We start from the raw sequence: 19,069 nt of genomic DNA, 5'->3' as shown, positions 1-19,069 counted from the left end.
TTCCAAGGCAGATTTTAGGATAGTTGGGATTTGGTCTTAGTGACTTAGGAATCCTCTTCACTACTCCTGACATTTCACAGGTTTAGGAGCTAGTTTTAGTGCTAAAATGTTTTGTGAAATACTCAGAGCACAAATTTAGGTGTCCTAAATTTCGGACTGACACGCCCATTATTTTTAAGATTTTCTCCTAAATCAGCAAGTTATGAGCTACTCTTAGCCTTAAGATGTTTGGTGAATATGGGCCCAGATCTTTATCTTGAACTCATAAACAAAACAAGCACTGGAAGTATTGTTTGAATTGAAATTATAGTCAAATGTTTGCCCTTTCATTTCATATTAGTAGAAGAACTGAATACAACACTCATCCCAAAGTGATTAATGTTTTTAATGTCATGTATCTTGAGTGTAGCAACAGAGATTGTAATCCTGCATTTCTTCAAGGGGAAATTACATTTCAGTTAAAGAAATGAAACAAAAGAACAATGTAAAAAGAAATGCAAGATCATGTATAGTAAAATTTGCTACAAGTGTGACTAAAAGCAGTTGCTACTTGAATACATTTCATTTCTTTGTCTCATTCTGTGTTTACACTTCACTCTGCACTGAAGCTATGAGCACGTTTTTGGCATCTTCTGCTATGTCATTCAGAGCTCTCCACAGCATTGTTGAGACTGTCATATAGGACAATCCTCCTGCCACCAAGCTGCCAAGTAGGGGTATGACACTCACAAAATACTCAACTGTATTTTCAGCCACAACCAGGGATGCAGCACCCACTAAGGATAATACTGAAGCTGGGTTTATCCCACCTCTCAGTGGTGACTTCATTAGACTTTTGAATTCCTCAATGGTCTTCCCAGAACTTTCACAGAGCTTCTGCAGGGATGGATCATCAAGACCAAAGGTACTGTAGTACTTTTCTATCTCCACTGTAACAATGACTAAATCCACAGCAACTGAAAGACCAGGAACAGGGACAGTAGCCACCAAAGCAGACAGTAAAGCAACTTTTAAAATGTTTTCCTGTAGAACTTTCTTCTTTTTCTCATTGATCTCCAGTGTGATATTTGGCAAAGCCAACATCAGCACACGTCTCTTATGCTGTGGAAGCTCTTGCTCCATTCTCTCCTGAAGCAGATCAAAATCATACTTGCCGAGCTCAAAGCTAGAGATCAGGAACACAACAGGATCCTCTATATCAGCCTTTCTCAGACCTAGACAGAAACAGAAAAGGGCATCATAAAATAAGTAGAAAAACTATAAAATATTTTAATTACTGTAAGTAATAAGAAAAAAAAAGTAATGTGAACTGAATAACCAACCATTTTCACAGTTCTCTCGGATGGTATCCAATGTCTTTTTCTGATCAAAGTTCTTCTTCCTCTTCTCAGCATTAATACTCAATTCAATCTTGGAACGAACAAAATAAAACTTTTTCCCCATTCTCGTGATCTCTTTGGCCAGCTTAGTGTGGCATTCTCTGAACCGATCTGAAGCGATGATGATGAAAAAATCATAGCGCTCAAACTCAACCAGTTTCAGATACTCGTCAGCTTTGAAGTTTGGTGTTCCGATGCCAGGAAGATCCCACACTTTGACATTTTTGTATTTTGGGTGGAGGTAAGCTTCAGGCTCCATGGTGGTTTCTATGGGGCCAGTTTTAGCAGAACCCTCTTCATCATCCCCTAAACCCCTGAATGCATTGACAAACGTGGACTTTCCAGAACCGGACTCCCCCGTCACAGCAACGTTAAGTTCTACAAGATCCTGTTTTTCAAGGAATCCTTTGATTGTGTTTACTGCTGTTGGGAGATCCTGAGTAGATATGGATTCTTTAATATCTTCCAGGTCCTCCTGAGTTATCATATAGAAATCATCCATAAAAGCCATCTTAAAAAAATAAAAATTATGTCAAGTTCAACAGTGTTATAAAAGAAACTCTTGAAAATATGTAGTAAAAGAAGCAATAGGCTAAGCAATTTCAGTGGTGACAAAGTAAATTGTATGCTCTGGAAACCACGTCTGATTCCTCCAGAGTAGGACCACAGGTCAACAGCCTGTTGGCCAATTCCATTGAGGAAGTGCATCCTCGCCCAAGTGAGAGTCATGATATTGACATCCCCAGCGAGCTGTGGAGTCTTCATGTGGAGCTCTCCGTGAGGGTAATTGGCACCATTTTGCAGGCTTGAACCCCATCTACAAGACGCCTCTATGACTTTAAGTGGTCTGTGTTCTCTCACTGGTGTGCAGTCCAGAATGAAGACCTGTCCTCTTGTGAAATGTCACCCATTCTAACTTTCCTGCAGGAGCTGCTGGAAAAGGGGCACATCCCATCCACACTCAAAGTATAAGTGGCAGACATTGCTGGCCAGTCAGTCAGCAAAAACGACCTAGACGTTAAGTAGAGACTATCCCACTGGATAGTAGTCGCTATAGCCATGGCTTATGCCTCAGTGGGGTTGCTGTGTCCTACTAAGGGCCCACTTCACAAGAGGAATAGCCACCTCCTGGGCTTTGTCCAGTGGAGTCTCAATCAAAGGAAATCTAAAAGCCTCATTCAGACTGTCAGCCCAAATCCGATTTTTATGCAAATCTGATTGAAATCCGATCATATTTAGGTAGTCTGATAAGCATCAAACTAAATGAAATCTGATTTGGTCAAATCTGTTTCGAGCTACATTAGCCTCGTTCAGACTGTCAGCCCAAATCCAATTTTTATGCAAATCCAATTGAAATCCGATCATATTTAGGTAGTCTGATAAGCATCAAACTAAATGAAATCTGATTTGGTCAAATCTGTTTCGAGCTACATTAGCCTCGTTCAGACTGTCAGCCCAAATCCAATTTTTATGCAAATCCGATTGAAATCCGATTATCTTTAGGTAGTCTGAACAGCATCAAACTACATGAAATCCGATTTGGTCAAACCAGTTTCAAGCTACATTAGCCTCGTTCAGACTGTCCGCCCAAATTAAATTTTTATGCAAATCCGATTGAAATTCGATCATATTTAGGTAGTCTGAACAGAATCAAACTACATGAAATCCGATTTGGTCAAACCTGTTTCAAGCTACATTAGCCTCTCTCAGACTGTCAGCCCAAATCCGATTTTATGCAAATCCGATTAAAATTCGATCATATTTAGGTAGTCTGAACAGCATCAAACTACATGAAATCTGATTTGGTCAAATCTGTTTCGAGCTAAATTAGCCTTCTTCAGACTGTCAGCCAAAATCCAATTTTCATGCAAATCCGATTGAAATTCGATCATATTTAGGTAGTCTGAACAGCATCGAACTACATGAAATCCGATTTTGTCAAATCTGTTTCAAGCTACATTAGCCTTGTTCAGACTGTCAGCCCAAATCCAATTTTTATGCAAATCCAATTGAAATCCGATCATATTTAGGTAGTCTGAACAGCATCAAACTACATGAAATCCGATTTGGTCAAATCTGTTTCGAGCTACATTAGCCTCATTCAGACTGTCAGCCCAAATCCAATTTTTATGCAAATCCGATTGAAATCCGATCATATTTAGGTAATCTGAACAGCATCAAACTACATGAAATCCGATTTGGTCAAATCTGTTTCGAGCTACATTAGCCTCGTTCACACTGTCAGTCCAAATTAAATTTTTACGCAAATCCGATTGAAATTCGATCATATTTAGGTAGTCTGAACAGCATCGAACTACATGAAATCTGATTTGGTCAAATCTTTTTCGAGCTACATTAGCCTTGTTCAGACTGTCAGCCCAAATCCAATTTTCATGCAAATCCAATTGAAATCCGATCATATTTAGGTAGTCTGAACAGCATCGAACTACATGAAATCTGATTTGGTCAAATCTGTTTCAAGCTACATTAGCCTTGTTCAGACTGTCAGCCCAAATCCAATTTTCATGCAAATCCAATTGAAATCCGATCATATTTAGGTAGTCTGAACAGCTTCAAACTACATGAAATCTGATTAGGTCAAATCTGTATAAAGCTACATTAGCCTTGTTCAGACTGTCAGCCCAAATCCAATTTTCATGCAAATCCGATTGAAATTCGATCATATTTAGGTAGTCTGAACAGCATCGAACTACATGAAATCCGATTTGGTCAAATCTGTTTCGAGCTACATTAGCCTCGTTCAGACTGTCAGCCCAAATCCAATTTTTATGCAAATCCAATTGAAATCCGATCATATTTAGGTAGTCTGAACAGCATCAAACTGCATGAAATCCGATTTGGTCAAATCTGTTTCGAGCTACATTAGCCTCGTTCAGACTGTCAGCCCAAATCCAATTTTTATGCAAATCCGATTGAAATCCGATCATATTTAGGTAGTCTGAACAGCATCAAACTACATGAAATCCGATTTGGTCAAATCTGTTTCAAGCTACATTAGCCTTGTTCAGACTGTCAGCCCAAATCCAATTTTTATGCAAATCCGATTGAAATCCGATCATATTTAGGTAGTCTGAACAGCATCAAACTACATGAAATCCGATTTGGTCAAATCTGTTTAAAGCTACATTAGCCTTTTTCAGACTGTCAGCCCAAATTAAATTTTTATGCAAATCCGATTGAAATTCGATCATATTTAGGTAGTCTGAACAGCATCGAACTACATGAAATCTGATTTGGTCAAATCTGTTTCGAGCTACATTAGCCTTGTTCAGACTGTCAGCCCAAATCCAATTTTCATGCAAATCCAATTGAAATCCGATCATATTTAGGTAGTCTGAACAGCATCGAACTACATGAAATCTGATTTGGTCAAATCTGTTTCAAGCTACATTAGCCTTGTTCAGACTGTCAGCCCAAATCCAATTTTCATGCAAATCCAATTGAAATCCAATCATATTTAGGTAGTCTGAACAGCTTCAAACTACATGAAATCTGATTAGGTCAAATCTGTATAAAGCTACATTAGCCTTGTTCAGACTGTCAGCCCAAATCCAATTTTCATGCAAATCCGATTGAAATTCGATCATATTTAGGTAGTCTGAACAACATCGAACTACATGAAATCCGATTTGGTCAAATCTGTTTCGAGCTACATTAGCCTCGTTCAGACTGTCAGCCCAAATCCAATTTTTATGCAAATCCAATTGAAATCCGATCATATTTAGGTAGTCTGAACAGCATCAAACTGCATGAAATCCGATTTGGTCAAATCTGTTTCGAGCTACATTAGCCTCGTTCAGACTGTCAGCCCAAATCCAATTTTTATGCAAATCCGATTGAAATCCGATCATATTTAGGTAGTCTGAACAGCATCAAACTACATGAAATCCGATTTGGTCAAATCTGTTTCAAGCTACATTAGCCTTGTTCAGACTGTCAGCCCAAATCCAATTTTTATGCAAATCCGATTGAAATCCGATCATATTTAGGTAGTCTGAACAGCATCAAACTACATGAAATCCGATTTGGTCAAATCTGTTTAAAGCTACATTAGCCTCGTTCAGACTGTCAGCCCAAATCCAATTTTCATGCAAATCCAATTGAAATCCGATCATATTTAGGTAGTCTGAACAGCTTCAAACTACATGAAATCTGATTAGGTCAAATCTGTTTAAAGCTACATTAGCCTTGTTCAGACTGTCAGCTCAAATCCAATTTTCATGCAAATCCAATTGAAATCCGATCATATTTAGGTAGTCTGAACAGCTTCAAACTACATGAAATCTGATTAGGTCAAATCTGTATAAAGCTACATTAGCCTTGTTCAGACTGTCAGCCCAAATCCAATTTTTATGCAAATCCGATTGAAATTCGATCATATTTAGGTAGTCTGAACAGCATCGAACTACATGAAATCCGATTTGGTCAAATCTGTTTCGAGCTACATTAGCCTCGTTCAGACTGTCAGCCCAAATACAATTTTTATGCAAATCCAATTGAAATCCGATCATATTTAGGTAGTCTGAACAGCATCAAACTACATGAAATCCGATTTGGTCAAATCTGTTTCGAGCTACATTAGCCTCGTTCAGACTGTCAGCCCAAATCCAATTTTTATGCAAATCCAATTGAAATCCGATCATATTTAGGTAGTCTGAACAGCATCAAACTACATGAAATCCGATTTGGTCAAATCTGTTTCGAGCTACATTAGCCTCGTTCAGACTGTCAGCCCAAATCCAATTTTTATGCAAATCCGATTGAAATCTGATCATATTTAGGTAGTCTGAACAGCATCAAACTACATGAAATCCGATTTGGTCAAATCTGTTTCAAGCTACATTAGCCTTGTTCAGACTGTCAGCCCAAATCCAATTTTTATGCAAATCCGATTGAAATCCGATCATATTTAGGTAGTCTGAACAGCATCAAACTACATGAAATCCGATTTGGTCAAATCTGTTTAAAGCTACATTAGCCTCGTTCAGACTGTCAGCCCAAATCCAATTTTCATGCAAATCCAATTGAAATCCGATCATATTTAGGTAGTCTGAACAGCTTCAAACTACATGAAATCTGATTAGGTCAAATCTGTTTAAAGCTACATTAGCCTTGTTCAGACTGTCAGCCCAAATCCAATTGAAATCCGATCATATTTAGGTAGTCTGAACAGCATCAAACTACATGAAATCTGATTTGGTCAAATCTGTTTAAAGCTACATTAGCCTTGTTCAGACTGTCAGCCCAAATCCAATTTTCATGCAAATCCAATTGAAATCCGATCATATTTAGGTAGTCTGAACAACATCGAACTACATGAAATCCGATTTGGTCAAATCTGTTTCGAGCTACATTAGCCTCGTTCAGACTGTCAGCCCAAATCCAATTTTCATGCAAATCCAATTGAAATCCGATCATATTTAGGTAGTCTGAACAGCTTCAAACTACATGAAATCTGATTAGGTCAAATCTGTTTAAAGCTACATTAGCCTTGTTCAGACTGTCAGCTCAAATCCAATTTTCATGCAAATCCAATTGAAATCCGATCATATTTAGGTAGTCTGAACAGCTTCAAACTACATGAAATCTGATTAGGTCAAATCTGTATAAAGCTACATTAGCCTTGTTCAGACTGTCAGCCCAAATACAATTTTTATGCAAATCCAATTGAAATCCGATCATATTTAGGTAGTCTGAACAGCATCAAACTACATGAAATCCGATTTGGTCAAATCTGTTTCGAGCTACATTAGCCTCGTTCAGACTGTCAGCCCAAATCCAATTTTTATGCAAATCCAATTGAAATCCGATCATATTTAGGTAGTCTGAACAGCATCAAACTACATGAAATCCGATTTGGTCAAATCTGTTTCGAGCTACATTAGCCTCGTTCAGACTGTCAGCCCAAATCCAATTTTTATGCAAATCCGATTGAAATCCGATCATATTTAGGTAGTCTGAACAGCATCAAACTACATGAAATCCGATTTGGTCAAATCTGTTTCAAGCTACATTAGCCTTGTTCAGACTGTCAGCCCAAATCCAATTTTTATGCAAATCCGATTGAAATCCGATCATATTTAGGTAGTCTGAACAGCATCAAACTACATGAAATCCGATTTGGTCAAATCTGTTTAAAGCTACATTAGCCTCGTTCAGACTGTCAGCCCAAATCCAATTTTCATGCAAATCCAATTGAAATCCGATCATATTTAGGTAGTCTGAACAGCTTCAAACTACATGAAATCTGATTAGGTCAAATCTGTTTAAAGCTACATTAGCCTTGTTCAGACTGTCAGCCCAAATCCAATTGAAATCCGATCATATTTAGGTAGTCTGAACAGCATCAAACTACATGAAATCTGATTTGGTCAAATCTGTTTAAAGCTACATTAGCCTTGTTCAGACTGTCAGCCCAAATCCAATTTTCATGCAAATCCAATTGAAATCCGATCATATTTAGGTAGTCTGAACAGCTTCAAACTACATGAAATCTGATTAGGTCAAATCTGTTTAAAGCTACATTAGCCTTGTTCAGACTGTCAGCCCAAATCCAATTTTTATGCAAATCCGATTGAAATTCGATCATATTTAGGTAGTCTGAACAGCATCGAACTACATGAAATCCGATTTGGTCAAATCTGTTTCGAGCTACATTAGCCTCGTTCAGACTGTCAGCCCAAATCCAATTTTTATGCAAATCCAATTGAAATCCGATCATATTTAGGTAGTCTGAACAGCATCAAACTACATGAAATCCGATTTGGTCAAATCTGTTTCGAGCTACATTAGCCTCGTTCAGACTGTCAGCCCAAATCCAATTTTCATGCAAATCCGATTGAAATCCAATCATATTTAGGTAGTCTGAACAGCATCAAACTACATGAAATCCGATTTGGTCAAATCTGTTTCAAGCTACATTAGCCTCGTTCAGACTGTCAGCCCAAATCCAATTTTTATGCAAATCCGATTGAAATCCGATCATATTTAGGTAGTCTGAACAGCATCAAACTACATGAAATCCGATTTGGTCAAATCTGTTTCAAGCTACATTAGCCTTTTTCAGACTGTCAGCCCAAATTAAATTTTTATGCAAATCCGATTGAAATTCGATCATATTTAGGTAGTCTGAACAGCATCAAACTACATGAAATCTGATTTGGTCAAATCTGTTTCGAGCTACATTAGCCTCGTTCACACTGTCAGCCCAAATTAAATTGTTATGCAAATCCGATTGAAATCCGATCATATTTAGGTAGTCTGAACAGCATCAAACTACATGAAATCCGATTTGGTCAAATCTGTTTCGAGCTACATTAGCCTCGTTCACACTGTCAGTCCAAATTAAATTTTTATGCAAATCCGATTGAAATCCGATCATATTTAGGTAGTCTGAACAGCATCAAACTACATGAAATCCGATTTGGTCAAATCTGTTTCGAGCTACATTAGCCTCGTTCACACTGTCAGCCCAAATTAAATTTTTATGCAAATCCGATTGAAATCCGATCATATTTAGGTAGTCTGAACAGCATCAAACTACATGAAATCCGATTTGGTCAAATATGTTTCGAGCTACATTAGCCTCGTTCACACTGTCAGTCCAAATTAAATTTTTATGCAAATCCGATTGAAATCCGATCATATTTAGGTAGTCTGAACAGCATCAAACTACATAAAATCCAATTTGGTCAAATCTGTTTCGAGCTACATTAGCCTCGTTCACACTGTCAGTCCAAATTAAATTTTTATGCAAATCCGATTGAAATCCGATCATATTTAGGTAGTCTGAACAGCATCAAACTACATAAAATCCAATTTGGTCAAATCTGTTTCGAGCTACATTAGCCTCGTTCACACTGTCAGTCCAAATTAAATTTTTATGCAAATCCGATTGAAATTCGATCATATTTAGGTAGTCTGAACAGCATCAAACTACATGAAATCCGATTTGGTCAAATCTGTTTCGAGCTACATTAGCCTCGTTCACACTGTCAGTCCAAATTAAATTTTTATGCAAATCCGATTGAAATCCGATCATATTTAGGTAGTCTGAACAGCATCAAACTACATGAAATCCGATTTGGTCAAATCTGTTTCGAGCTACATTAGCCTCGTTCACACTGTCAGCCCAAATTAAATTTTTATGCAAATCCGATTGAAATCCGATCATATTTAGGTAGTCTGAACAGCATCAAACTACATGAAATCCGATTTGGTCAAATATGTTTCGAGCTACATTAGCCTCGTTCACACTGTCAGTCCAAATTAAATTTTTATGCAAATCCGATTGAAATCCGATCATATTTAGGTAGTCTGAACAGCATCAAACTACATAAAATCCAATTTGGTCAAATCTGTTTCGAGCTACATTAGCCTCGTTCACACTGTCAGTCCAAATTAAATTTTTATGCAAATCCGATTGAAATCCGATCATATTTAGGTAGTCTGAACAGCATCAAACTACATAAAATCCAATTTGGTCAAATCTGTTTCGAGCTACATTAGCCTCGTTCACACTGTCAGTCCAAATTAAATTTTTATGCAAATCCGATTGAAATTCGATCATATTTGTCACACCAGGCCAGCAGAGGGAGCCTTGCCCCTCACAGACTGTTGCTGCTCCCTCTGCTGCTTCGCTGGTTACTTCCTGTCTGTCCTCCATAAAAGCCAGCTTCACACACACTCACACTGCGAAGTATTGATTTGCATTTGTGGACCTTACTGAGCATTTTCCCTGTTTGTTTTCCCTGTTTTCCTAGTCTTAGTCAGTTTATTCCTAGTCTTAGTCATAGTTTTCTAGTTTCTGGTTTTCATTTCATTGTTTACTTTGGACTGCTCACCCTGGATTTTGACCCACGCTTGTTTATTGGAATACGATATTGGATTTTCTCTGTTGATGCTGTTCGCTGGTGATTTTCGACCCTGTCTGTTCGACCACGATCTTCGTAATAAAGCCTTGCATTTGGATTCCCACTCTCAGTCGTCCCGTTTGTAACAGAATACTTCGCCACACCCGGATCCAGCGGCTTTATTCAACCACCAGCATCACAACATGGACCCAGTCGACCAACTTCTGCTCCTCCGACAGGAAGATCTCCCCATTGAGGATTATGTACTACAGTTTCGTAAGTTATCACTTCAAGTACCTTTTTATGATGAAGTATGGCTGAAGGACTTATTCCGCTTTGGACTCAATGAACCCGTTAAATCGCTGTTGCCTGGAGGGGAATTTAAGTGTTCGGTGGAGGACTTTATGAATTATGCTTTGGTGTTATGCGGCTCTCCGCTTACTGTGAGAGTTCTAGAAGAGCCTCAGCACAAGATGTCTGCTAGCCCAGAGCCTCAGCACAAGATGTCTGCTAGCTCCAAGCCACAGCACAAGATGGCTGCCTCTCCTAAGCCTGTTCATAAGATGTCTGCCTTTCAAGAGCCCCTTCACAAGATGGCTACCTTTCCTGAACCTGCTCACAAAATGGCTGCCTTTCCAGAATCTGCTTTCGGAATGACTATTCTTCCTGAGTCCGCGTTCAAGATGGTCACCCAATTGGACCCAGCTCACCAGAAATCTACTATGTCTGACTTCTCTCGCAAGATGGCTGCCACCCCAAGGCCCGATCACAAGATGGCCGCCATCCCCAAGCCTGTTCACAAGATGGCTGCCACCCCCAAGCCTGTTCACAAGATGGCTGCCATCCCCGAACCTGATCACAAGATGGATGCTGTTCCTGAGCCAGTTCACAAGATGGCTGCCTTTCCTGAGTCTGCACCCAAAATGGCCGCCCTTCCAGATCCTGTTTGCAAAATGGCCGCCCCTCCAGCGACAATTCCCAAGATGGCCGCCCTTCCAGATCCTGTTTGCAAAATGGCCGCCCCTCCAGCGACAATTCCCAAGATGGCCGCCCTTCCCGAGTCTGTTCACAAGAAGGCCACCGTCCCAAAGCCCGTTCACAAGATGGCTCCCGTTCCTGAGTTCCTGGTCAAGATGGCCGCCACGCCCGAGCCTGCTGCAAAGATGGCCACCACGCCAGAGCCTGCTGCAAAGATGGCCGCCACGCCAGAGCCTGCTGCAAAGATGGCCGCTACGCCAGAGCCTGCTGCAAAGATGCCCGCCACGCCGGAGCCCGCTGCAAAGATGGCCGCCACGCCAGAGCCCGCTGCAAAGATGGCCGCCACGCCAGAGCCTGCCACAAGGATGGTCGCCATGCCAGAACCTGCACCCAGGAGGACCGCCACTCCCAAGCTTGCACACAAAATGGCCGCCACGTCTGAGCCTGCACATAAGATGGCTTCCGTTCATGAATTCTCGGCCGGGATGACCGCTGTTCCTGTGTCTCCGACCAAAATGGCTGCCACGCCTGAACCTGCACGTAAGATTGCCGCCATACCCGAGTCTGCCATCAACATGGTGGCTACGGCATCAGACTTTCACCACTCCAGGACTTATCAGAGACTCATATCAAGCTTGGAGGACCCACCACTGCTGTCAGCTCATTCAATTGGTCCCTTACTATCAGCACCAGCCAAGCCAGCACCTGCTAACGCCACGTCAACCAAGCCAGCGCCCGCAAACATCACATCTGCCAAGCCAGAGCCCACTCACGTCACGTCAATCAAACCACAGCTGGTAAAAGTTATGTCTGCTTCTCCTGAGTCTCCAACAGCTGCTGTTCCCACAGAGTCAGAGCACACCACAGCTGCTACTCTTGCTAGGTCTGGTCACGTAATGGCTGAGGTTCCTGAGTCACATCAAAACACCGCTTCACAACCTGAATCAGGTCCAGTCAAGCCATACCCAGTCACAGCTGCTCCAGCCTGGTCAAGTCCATACGTCCTTCGGATGAGACGTTAAACCGAGGTCCTGACTCACTGTGGTCACAAAAAATCCCATGGCACTTCTCGTAAAGAGTAGGGGTGTAACCCCGGTGTCCTGGCCAAATTCCCTCCACTGGCCCTAGTCAATCATGGCCTCCTAATAATCCCCTTCCATTAAATTGGCTATATCACTCTCTCCTCTCCACCTGTAGCTGGTGTGTGGTGAGCGCACTGGCGCCGTTGTACTGTGGCTGCCGACGCATCATCCAAGTGGATGCTGCACACTGGTGGTGGTTGAGGAGAGATCCCCCATATGATTGTAAAGCGCTTTGGGTGTACGGAAATACACATGAAAGCGCTATACAAATGCATCATTCATTCATTCATTCATTCATTCATACACCACGGTGCCACCCACGCCAAGTCAAGCCACAGCTGAATCTCCAATGTCAAGTAGGGACTCACCCGAACACCCAGAGCCATGTCATGTCTCACCCAAACCGCCGGTCCCAAGCCATGCAGAGCCAACGCTCCCAAGTCCCGCAGAGCCAACGCTCCAGAGCCTCACACCCACTGACCCGGTGGGAATTCTACTGCCCACTGCGTTACCTGTTATGGCTCTCGCCATTTTGAGTGTGTGGGCTGCACACTGCGCCCCAGAGGCCTCTTCTGCCCAGGAGTCTGTCAACAAGTTTGCTTGGGAGGCCTCATCTACCCACATGTCCGCCGCGCCTATACCTCTTTTGGAGGTGGCGTTCATGGCGGAATTCCCCGCTCTGCCTGCACCACCCAGGCTCCAAGCTCTGCCTGCACCGCCAAGGCTTCAAGCTCTGCCTGCACCGCCAAGGCTTCACGCTCTGCCTGCACCGCCAAGGCTTCACGCTCTCCCTGCACCGCCAAGGCTTCAAGCTTTGCCTGCACCACCAATGCTCCCTGCTCTGTCTGCGCCACCAAGACTCCTTGCTCTGTCTGCTCCGCCAAGATTCTCTGCTCGGCCTGCTCTGCCAAGTTTCCCTGCTCTGTCTGCTCCGCCAAGACTCCCTGCTCTGCCAGCACCACCAGGGTTCCCTGCCCTGCCTGCTCCGCCAAGGTTCCTTGCTCTGTCTGCCCCGCCAAGGTTCCTTGCTCTGTCTGCACCGCCTAGGCTCCTTGTCGTCTCTGACACGACCACGACAGCCGTTCCTGTCTGCCCAATCACGGCCATGGAGGCAGTGTACTCCTACGAACTCTTTACTTCTCTCCTTGCTCTGTCTGCCTCCTCTGTCTCTGCTCTCCCCAGGTCCCAGTCCATGATGTGGCCGCCTGTTCCGCCCTGGAGGGTTCCTGCGCCTCCAGCTCCGCCCTGGAGGGCTTCTAAGCCTCTTGCTCCGCCTCCTGCTCCGCCCTGGAGGGCTCCTGCGCCTCCTGTTCCACCCTGGAGGGCTGTTAAGCCTCTTGCTCCGCCTCCTGTTCCGCCCTGGAGGGCTCCTGCGCCTCCTGTTCCGCCCTGGAGGGCTGTTAAGCCTCTTGCTCCGCCTCCTGTTCCGCCCTGGAGGGCTCCTGCGCCTCCTGTTCCGCCCTGGAGGGCTGTTAAGCCTCTTGCTCCGCCTCCTGTTCCGCCCTGGAGGGCTCCTGCGCCTCCTGTTCCGCCCTGGAGGGCTTCTACGCCTCCTTCTCTGTCCCGGAGGGTCGCTAAGCCTCCTGCTCCGCCCCAGAGGGCTGCTCCGCCTCCTGCTCTGCCCTGGAGGGCTCCTAAGCCTCTTGCTCCGCCTCCAGCTCCGCCCTGGAGGGCTTCTACGCCTCTTGCCCTGGCCCGGAGGGTCGTTAAGCCTCCTGCTCCGCCCCGGAGGGCTGCTCCGCCTCCTGCTCCGCCCTGGAGGGCTCCTAAGCCTCTTGCTCCACCTCGGAGGACTGCTCTGCCTCCAGCTCTGCTCTGGAGGGCCCTTACCCCACCTGTTCTACCTCAGTCTCCTGCCCCCCCCCCACCGCTCCCCCGGACTGTTTCTTCCTGTTGTTTTTTGGAGCGTCTGGAAGCCGCTCCTTGGGGGGGGGGCTATGTCACACCAGGCCAGCAGAGGGAGCCTTGCCCCTCACAGACTGTTGCTGCTCCCTCTGCTGCTTCGCTGGTTACTTCCTGTCTGTCCTCCATAAAAGCCAGCTTCACACACACTCACACTGCGAAGTATTGATTTGCATTTGTGGACCTTACTGAGCATTTTCCCTGTTTGTTTTCCCTGTTTTCCTAGTCTTAGTCAGTTTATTCCTAGTCTTAGTCATAGTTTTCTAGTTTCTGGTTTTCATTTCATTGTTTACTTTGGACTGCTCACCCTGGATTTTGACCCACGCTTGTTTATTGGAATACGATATTGGATTTTCTCTGTTGATGCTGTTCGCTGGTGATTTTCGACCCTGTCTGTTCGACCACGATCTTCGTAATAAAGCCTTGCATTTGGATTCCCACTCTCAGTCGTCCCGTTTGTAACAATATTTAGGTAGTCTGAACAGCATCAAACTACATGAAATCCGATTTGGTCAAATCTGTTTCGAGCTACATTAGCCTCGTTCACACTGTCAGTCCAAATTAAATTTTTATGCAAATCCGATTGAAATTCGATCATATTTAGGTAGTCTGAACAGCATCAAACTACATAAAATCCAATTTGGTCAAATCTGTTTCGAGCTACATTAGCCTCGTTCACACTGTCAGTCCAAATTAAATTTTTATGCAAATCCGATTGAAATCCGATCATATTTAGGTAGTCTGAACAGCATCAAACTACATAAAATCCAATTTGGTCAAATCTGTTTCGAGCTACATTAGCCTCGTTGAGACCGTCAGCCCAAATCAAATTTTTATGCAAATCCGATTAAAATTCGATCATATTTAGGTAGTCTGAACAGCATCAAACTACATGAAATCTGATTTGGTCAAATCAGTTTCGAGCTACATTCGTATGTGATTTGGAATCCTATTCAAATCAGTTTTCTGGAAATCCGTTTCAGTCTGACCGGTCAGATCGGATTTGGCAACGCTTTTTCACGTTTTCATGCCACGTTAAACATAAACACTTCAGACATTTTTGTGGAAAACATGGCAAAGTCTTTGCAGAAACAAGCTTGTGTTGTTGCGAACTGCAAATGAAGCAGGAAAAAACAGTTAGCGCCTAGTATACGCACCTCTTTGAGTTTTAAACTAGTGGAGACGGCAGCACAGAATAAAGTCGCACATTCCAGCTTCCTGCGTTTCTGCCGCTGCTTTAGAAGACGAAATATAATCCAGCGTGACGGCAACGTTGTCATATCGCAAGACAGTATCTATATTACAAACTGTATCACTGTTGTTGTTGTTTTTAGCTTTGGCATTGCCATAGAAACCAACGCACATTCCATGAAACGAAAGAGTGCTTATGGACACACATATCAGATATGAACAGTTGTGATACGACTGTGTGGACAGTCAGTTATTCAAATCGGATTCCATCCGGATATGCACAAAATCGGATTTGGGCTGACTTTCTGAACGATGCTTATGTGATAGCCAGCTAGTTTTCCATGTCTACCTTCACTATGTTTTATAACCTGAACATACATGCCCTTCAGGCACAAACATTGTAATTGGAAAGAGTTTTTGTTGATGTTGACTCCAGCCTTGTGACTTGGGTCTTGTAATTTCAGGTCTATTGGGCCCTTATGAGGCTTACTTCATGCTTCTTAGAGGTCCTCCCTACAGGCGCCATGGGGCTGGTCTCACAGAGCAGCTTTTGTTCTACACTTATTATAGCATGACACTATTGGACTCGTTAGCCATAGCGTGTTTCCCAACGAGCTAATGTTTTGAAAGGGAACATTCTGGTTACTAACATTACCTCGGTTCCCTCAGAGAACAGGAACAAGCATTGTTTACACAACCTTCCTATAAAGTTCACTATTAGTCGAAAGAGCAAACATGAACAAATCTGGCCTCAGTACTGAAAGTAACAGGAGTTTCCCCATACCATGTTGCCAAAGCTCATTCCCTTTATCTCAGGGAACTTCGGTCATGCTAGTAATGGTTTTATCTTTTGGGAACTGACAAACAACTAAACTGTCTTTTATAATGTAGATTATTTTGCAGATTTCAGCATTTTTCTCTATAGAGCCTATCAAGGCATAATTCATTCATACTGTATGTTGAATACTTTCTTATAAATATATAAATCATACACTCATTTTCACTAATTTTTTAAGTTTTGTAAAATTATTTGCCCTCGACACTTCAAGAGATATTGTGCTTCTACGAAGCAAACATGTAGGCATCATTCTAAAATCTTATGCAAATGCAAAAATAAAACAATGAATAGTATTGTCTAAAAACTGACTCTTACATGTTTTCAGTCTCACCTTTATTTTTCAGAGTGCTGTTGTTTCCTTCACAAATGTAAAATTCACTGTTGTACAAAAAAAAAAGTTTTAAATACATTCAATGAAGGTTTCCAAATGAATGAATTACCATTATAATGTGAAGCCTAATTGATTAACCATGCATTTTAATGTTGGAAAAGTCTTCTAAAAAGCATTTACTTTACAGCATTGAAGACATTAAATATAAAGAAATGTACACTAAACATGAGGTAGCAAAATACAAAATGAGGATACTTCATTTTACAAGATATTCCTGTCAAGTTTTCAAAAAAATCTATACACATCTAGAAGATCAGTGAACAGTAAAAATAAATTGCGAATGGAGCCGATTGGCCGGTATCTTACCAAATTCTTCTGAGCAACAAGAAGATCCTGACAGCATATGATCTGAAATGAAGCTTGTGAAGCCTAGAGCTAAACTTTTGTAATTCATGCAAAACAAAACCAGAACAAGATCCGCCCAACAAATACTTTCACTTTCACTGCATCACCGTAGTAACATAATCTTTTTCATATTTTTCATATCTGTGAATTAACATCCAGAAGCATCGCTACACTCATTTTACTGCAGTGTTTATGTACTGTGAAGAGTCTGGTTCTGCTTATGCATGTAGATTTTTGTCACAGCAAGTAAAAGACCAGAAACTAAAGCCACACAAACAGACAGGAAGGCTACTTTTACAATATTTGCTTCTAGATTCACTCATATGTAGTATGATATTCAGCAAAGCCAACAAATCATTGTCAATCATGTCGTCCCTTGGAAAAGGTTCAATAAGGCACAGAAAAATATATGGCATCATTGAAAATATAATTAATCTCAGTGATTAGAAATTTGAGAGAATGAACTGATTCCATCAAATCAATATTCATTTAATAAAGATTCACAAACATTTGTACATCTCTTAAGCTGTTCATATGTAAATGATATTGATGTTAGATGCTGTCATTATTGTGTGTTTCGGGGTCTATGGTAACTGCCTGGTTGATGCAAAATACATGCAAATTCTCATGAGATCACATGGCATATATAACACAACAACAAAACCAAACCCAAAACCAAACTATAAAGTCAGAAAGACATAAAATAGTGGAAATAAATGCAAATTTAGAGCAAATTTGCAACAAAAGTAACACAATTTTCCAAATAAAACTTTTATATTATTATGATTATTATTATTCAATATCTTATTATTATTTCAAATCTTCTACATTTAATCAAGTTCATTTGTATTAGTCCTCAAATGTAAGTTGCTTTAGATTTTTTACTCTTATTTAATACAAGTACATGTGAATATAAAACTATATCTATGTTTATCGGTTATTTTGTATTAATTGTGAAAAATGCTTTAGTCTATAAATACCCTAAAAGCAATTAGTTATAAATGCTGTTGAATATTCTTGTCATTTTTACATTTACACTGTAAATTTGCCATCAGCACGTTCCTAGCATTCCTCTGTCATTCAGAGCTGTCTTTAGTATACTTCAGACAGTCAGATAAGACAATAAATATAATATATATATATAAATATTTATAAATAAACTATAAATATTCCTCCTGCCACCACAGAGCCAATAATGGGTATGAAGCTCACAAACACCTCATGGAATTTTGCAGTGAACCTCTTATTTGCATCTTAAGTTTATTGCCAATAATAATGACAGGTTTGGGAAAGTGTACAACTTGGTGAGCTTGCGCAAAACACATCTTCAGCACAGCGACTCATTTGCACTCCTCTGATTGGCCAATGCGTTCAACAGACATGTCTGTGATTGGCTACAATGCTTAACGCTGCAAAAGCACGGCGCAAGTACCTTTAATTCAAAGGGGAAAATATATATAAAACTAGATGAATGTGATCATTTATATTTGGGCCATTTTTGGGTCTGAAATCACTGATACAACCTTTAATGGCTACTTTAGCTATTATTACATTAGCTAACTACCAACTAACCAGATAACATTAACAAATAGACAAGCACTTACTGGGCAGAATGGCTCTTCAGATGACGGACGAAATTGAAGGTTGTCGTCTGGCTGTCTGCAATTTTTATTTGGCATGTCTTGCAAAGCGCTGTTCTACTTTTGCCATCTTGCGAAAAATTATTGAATCCGAAAGCGATAACCCTCGGTACCCCTCCGGCTGACATGTTGATGTGATATATGATCTAAGTGGGAGTGGTGTGCGCAAGGTACGAGAGGGCATGACTGATTATAGTGTCGTGATCCAGTCATGACAACGCTATTCTCAGCCTGCGCTCCAGCTGGGTAATCAACTTTATTTTTTTACAATAATTTATATATTTTATATTCAAACTGAAAACATGTGATTAACACTCAAGTCATTCAAATCATCGTGTCTCAAGTCAAGTCCCGAGTCATTAACTTCCAAGTCCGAGTAAAGTCTCAAGTATTTTATTTTTTGTCAAGTCAAGTCACAAGTCATAAAAATAGCGACTCGAGTCGACTCGA

General features: G+C 41.6%; 1 protein-coding gene across 1 annotated transcript; it reads right to left on the bottom strand.

The window, feature by feature from the left end:
- Positions 1–366: 366 nt before the first annotated feature.
- Positions 367–17,049, bottom strand: LOC141343539 (interferon-inducible GTPase 5-like). The gene is made up of 4 exons (XM_073848107.1): positions 16,941–17,049; positions 16,575–16,621; positions 1,323–1,890; positions 367–1,214 (listed from the first exon to the last, which is right to left on the bottom strand). Exons 3-4 carry the CDS (start codon positions 1,888–1,890, stop codon positions 586–588), a joined length of 1,197 nt encoding a protein of 398 aa, XP_073704208.1. The 5' UTR covers positions 16,575–16,621; positions 16,941–17,049; the 3' UTR covers positions 367–585.
- Between the last annotated feature and the right edge of the window lie 2,020 nt (positions 17,050–19,069).

The sequence above is a fragment of the Garra rufa genome, chromosome 10 (genome assembly GCF_049309525.1).
Source record: "Garra rufa chromosome 10, GarRuf1.0, whole genome shotgun sequence".
NCBI lineage: Eukaryota > Metazoa > Chordata > Actinopteri > Cypriniformes > Cyprinidae > Garra > Garra rufa.
The sequence above is the reverse complement of the archived record's forward strand: the minus strand, read 5'-3'. Positions and strand labels throughout refer to the sequence as shown.

Coding starts and splice junctions, on each gene's coding strand:
- LOC141343539 (XM_073848107.1), bottom strand. CDS start 1,890: ATGGCTTTTATGGATGATTTCTATATGATAACTCAGGAGGACCTGGAA. Junction 1,215..1,322: donor CCGAGAGAACTGTGAAAATG/GTTGGTTATTCA, acceptor GTTTCTGTCTAG/GTCTGAGAAAGGCTGATATA.